The sequence below is a fragment of the Triticum aestivum genome, chromosome 3A (genome assembly GCF_018294505.1).
Source record: "Triticum aestivum cultivar Chinese Spring chromosome 3A, IWGSC CS RefSeq v2.1, whole genome shotgun sequence".
Lineage (NCBI taxonomy): Eukaryota > Viridiplantae > Streptophyta > Magnoliopsida > Poales > Poaceae > Triticum > Triticum aestivum.
The window spans coordinates 640,643,209-640,648,207 of record NC_057800.1 but is presented as its reverse complement, the minus strand read 5'-3'; the positions used below and the strand labels follow the sequence as shown (position 1 = coordinate 640,648,207).

Sequence of the window (4,999 nt, the reverse complement as noted above, 5' to 3'; positions counted from 1 at the left end):
CAATATATATTATGAAGTTCATAACCAATATTATATCCAAGCCATGAAACATAGATTACAATTTGGTAAGGAAATAGAAAACTCGTCACTTTATTTATTATCTCGTTGCCTTTGCCTTTCGGAAGGATGCAGTGCAAAAATGGAAAAGGAGAACCATGTTGGCGTATCTTAATCTCCCAAGATACTAGCCGCCTAGATGCATGCTTCTCTGCCTTGCCCTATACAGGAAGATTTGACGCCTGAGTGAGCACAACAGCCTCATCGAAATATACAATAAGGAGACCATATAATTTTAGAAAAATTCCAACTTTTATTCATTAAATAACCAAATTACATCAGATCAAAGAAACTGAACCACAGTCGGGCAAAAAAGATCTCTAATACAACCAAAAGTTACATTGAAGTTCTTTGAATTCATTGTCTCTACCTCTATGGATTTAATTTTCACTTCTCATCAAGCCTCCAGTGAAAAGGCTAGAGGACATAAAACTGCACAAGTTGGACTAACTTTGTAGGATTTCAAAAGCCGCATAAGCCGCCCATCCCAATGGGTGAGAACATAAGATCGTTGAACACATTGTGGATGGGGGAGACGCTCCTTTCGAAGTAGGTTGTTTACTCGTTGCTTCATGCCGTATTATCGGGGAAGAAGATCAAAAACACAAAATAGTGAAATAGGAGAACCGCTGAGTAGACCAAATTCAAACTCAAGACTTGACATTACCACGATCCTGACAGGCCGAAGCATCAAATGATAACTCACCAGATCTAGATCCGTGGGACGATAACACCATAAACTTCCCAACGCGTGGCGTGTCAACTATGATGATTGGTACTTCTATTCCTTACGAAGTTGCCTCCACCATCGAACCGTCGTCGGCTTGGACACATAAAAGTAGCATAAAAAACTTAGACTACACTCCATCTTTGTTCTATGGTTCCCCTCGTCTCCTAGCGCTGAAGTGGCCACCGGAAAGGAGGTGAACCTGCGGAAACACGAGCTAAAAAATGGAGCTTCGCTTCCTCCGTCGGCTAGGGTTTCAACTGTAGAACCAAATTGGTTCGACTGTAATAAAAATGCCATACATATTGGCGTACATATGGTACAAATTAATAAAGATATTTAAAAGCAAGGATGCTAGCAGTGGAGTATAGAAGTGGGAAACACATAACATAGACATGACATATGTTGGTAAACAACTATGCTTGTACAGTATAAGCACCCTATTTAGAAAAGAATCAACTAAGCAAGGGAAGAGATAATATGTCGACATGCGAGGGGAGAAGGAAATGACAATCTATATAAATGGGAGAGGAATAAGGGAGGCAACAAAAATATTTAGTAAATCGACCATATGAGGTTAGGGTGAGGAAGGGATGACTAAAATGGACGGAGTAGGATTTTGTTTATAACATTTTAACATGGATAGAGGGAATTGTGGAATACCCTCATATGGCTAAACTAGATATTTAGTATAGTACTAAGGCATGTCTACTAAACTCATGCACACAACACAAATATAGAATCTTATATTAATTAAATGAATTAAAGTTTCAACAATGACGAAATTTAACAAACCGCTAGCATTTTATTTTAGTAAGTTGGATGTCCTGGTAAAAAGTAGTTGGATGTAACAATAGCAAAACATCAGCTCTTATCTTACAACATCTTACGTTATAAAATTAAATTACTAATGGCTGCATCTTATCTAACAATGGCATCAGTTCAACTTAACAACAACAAACCGATAGCATATTAACTGATTAGTTGAATGTAAAGATAGCAAATCAGCAGCATCTTATCTCATACTAGCATCTTATGTTATAAACTTAAATTACTAACAAGTGTGTCTCTTCTTATAGGAAATAGTTCCATCTTATCATATAAATTAAATAACAATATATCATCTTATCTTATAATATTGAACAAACATATTACCACTCGCAAATGGAAGAACGTCATTTTCAGTATGTCCAAAGTGGCTGGTAATCAACTTAATATGCTTATGTAGGTGTTTAATTACATGATAAGAAAGACATTAGAGATCAAGAGGTATAGATATTTTCTCGAGAAGTTTATAACTTATGAATGTATGGGCATGTATGTGAGCGTCCGTGACTCCGTGTTTTGCCCTGTGTATTTCAACAACAGAGTTTACAACTCAAAACAAAATTGTTTCAAATTGAGTATCGTCAATAGATTTTTCTTGTAAGATTTGTAATCCTCAAATCTGTGATATGGATATGGAAGAGATTTTATTTGTTACTCCCTCCAATCTATATTAATTGAACTTCTTTTTGGCAAGAACAACGACCATGCTTATAGTGGCATCATCGTTCTCTCTTGCGCAAGTGCATACCTAGTTATCGGCTGTTGAGACTCCACTTCTTCTAGCGATGGATATCTCTTGTTCGGTTGAGACCAATTTGCACTAAGGGTAAGAAGAAACACAAGATCATAAAATACTGGTGATCCAATCAGAATTTATAATCACGCTAGTTTTACCTTCCGTGGGCCACTTAATGGAGCATGGCGAATTGGGCAATATGCCTCTAGATTAATGTTCAACAGTTAGGAGCGGTTGTTTAAAAAAACTTAGTGGACAGAGGTTAAACGAACACGAAATACAAAAAGTTTATAGTGCACTTCAATATGAATGGCTGGATTTAGTAGGTATTCTAAACCACACTCATGGAGTACCATGATACCGTAATAAATCTTAAAAAAACTCAAAGATAACCGAGACGTATAACAAAATCATCACATTTGCAGTGTAAAAAGTACTCCCTCCATCTCAAAATAAGTGTCTCAAGCTTAGTGCTAAGCTTAGTGCAAAGCACTAAGCTTGAGACACTTGGAACGTGAGGGAGTAGTATTTACACTTTCTTAAAATTAAAATCAAGAGACAATGAAAAAGTTTTGAAAGGAATTATATCGATCAGCCAGAATACCTATACAAAAATTGTCAAGCGGTACGATCACTATGTGGAGGGCCTTATAATAATAATTTATACAAGTGTTCAAGCACACGTAATATACCTTGAACATCCTCTACGCATAATCCTCCTGTGAGCTTCTCTTTATTTATCCACTCAATCCCATATGTAGGTATACTTTCTTCCCCGCCTCTCACCTCATCACCTCACAATCTCACATCCAGTCCATTCATGGATATTGTGAACATTCTGAAGTGGTCCGCAAAAGTGTCCGGCCGGCGAGAGGCTGTGATCAGTGTCTCTAGCATTTCCAGCACGAGGCGGCGATGACGGGCTTGCCCTTCCATCCAAGCACGAGGCACCCCTTCTCCTCGGCCACCGTGTACCCGCTGCCGCCGGCCTTCTCCTCCAGCCACTCCCGCGCCTTGGCCGCCATCTTGATCGGCAGGGACTGGAAGCCGGCGCGGCTCATGCGGCGCCGCCACTGGTCCGCGCGCTCGTGCCGCTCCACGCGCGCCGCGCCCTCGCACCCGACCACGTTGCGTATCTCGGCGCCATAGTGGAACTGCTCCACACGCGCACGCCTGGCGTCGTAGCGCGGGAGAGCCGCGTCCAGCGCATCGAACAGAGCCGCGTAGTAGTGAAGCGCCTCCATGAACCGCCCCAGGAAGAATGGCCCGTTGTGGCCGGCGTCCTGCTCCACGAGCACGAACGCCTTGGGCGAGAGCTTGCGGATGGTCTGCAGCACGGAGTTGAGCGCGCCGCGGCTCTCCTTCACCACGCAGTGCAGCTCCAGGACGCTGTTGATGGCGACGGCCTCGTGGGCATCGATGCACAGGTCGTCGACGTGGAGGCTCTCCAGGGTGCGGTCGACGGCCCTGAACTCGAGGCACATCCCGAGCTCCTCCGCGTACGCCTCGATCTCGCGCCCGACAGCCCTCATGGTGTCCACGCGGGCGCCGACGCCGGTGACGCGCACGCGTGCCGGCTTGCCGCCGGCCCGCGTGGCAAGGCCGTCTAGCAGGGCGCGCCACTGGTGGCCGCGGTTCAGGCCCATTGTCATGCCGAGGTCAACCACGTGGACGTTGCTCTCTCCATCGAAAGCTTCCAGGATGGACGCGTTCGCCACGAAGTGCGCGAAGCGCAGGTACGGGCACAGCTCGTACGCCACGGCGAGCGCCTCGCCGCGAGCTCCGTCAAGGCACGACGACCGCGGGACGCTGAACGCCATGCTCGCCGGCCCCAGCGCCGGTGGGTGCGCCAAGGCCAGCCGGTCCGCAAGGCCCTGCACGAAGCACGACGCGACGCGCTGGAACGCCGTGCCGTGCACTGGCGCGCCGACCTGGAGCTCCCGCAGCAGCGCCGCAGCCTGTGCGCGGTCGCGACAGGCCACCGCCTCGGCGCAGGCAACAAGTAGCTGCACGAGCCGCATACCGTCAGCCCCGCTGCCACCGCCACCACCCCCGACGTCACCCACAGCGACCACAGCCTCGCCTGCTTGTTCCTCGAACCCACCACCGGACACCGGCGGCGAGTGCTCCAAAGCCTCCATGGCCTCTACCTTCTGCTTGCATGTCTCAAGGACGTCGCGGAACTGCTTCGTCTTCCTGACGCGCGACGACTCGAAGTCGGCCTGCGCAGGCGGCCATGAGGCGTTGTACGGCGAGCTGAGGTAGTCGACCTTGGTCGCCTTGGGAGCCCGGGGGCCGAGCTCCAGCTCGACGCCGTCGAGCGCTACCTCCTCAATCCCGAGGTAGTGAGGATGCTCGTAGTCTAGTTCTTGATTAGTGCAGATTGAAGCACCTTCCTGTGTTTGCCATGAAGTAGGGAAGGGGTTGCGTGCCATGCCCACCATTTACGCGTGTGTGTGATGAACTGGATAGTGAATTAGGTCTTGTTGCAGCGCAAAGGACCTACCTAATTTTAACTTGTTACCGGATTCAATCAACCTCTATATATAGGCACATATCTGCCTGCGCTGGGTTGATACGAGTATATATACGATGTGCGAGGTGGTGAAGTTAATTAATTCATCGATCTCGTCTAAAACAATGTCTCTGTT

At 47.0% G+C, this 4,999-nt stretch overlaps 1 protein-coding gene across 1 annotated transcript; it reads right to left on the bottom strand.

Moving 5' to 3' along the window:
• Positions 1-3,238: 3,238 nt before the first annotated feature.
• Positions 3,239-4,792, bottom strand: LOC123057068 (GRAS family protein RAD1-like). The gene has a single exon (XM_044480228.1). The coding sequence runs from the start codon at positions 4,790-4,792 to the stop codon at positions 3,239-3,241; it is 1,554 nt and encodes a 517-aa protein (XP_044336163.1).
• Positions 4,793-4,999: the final 207 nt, after the last annotated feature.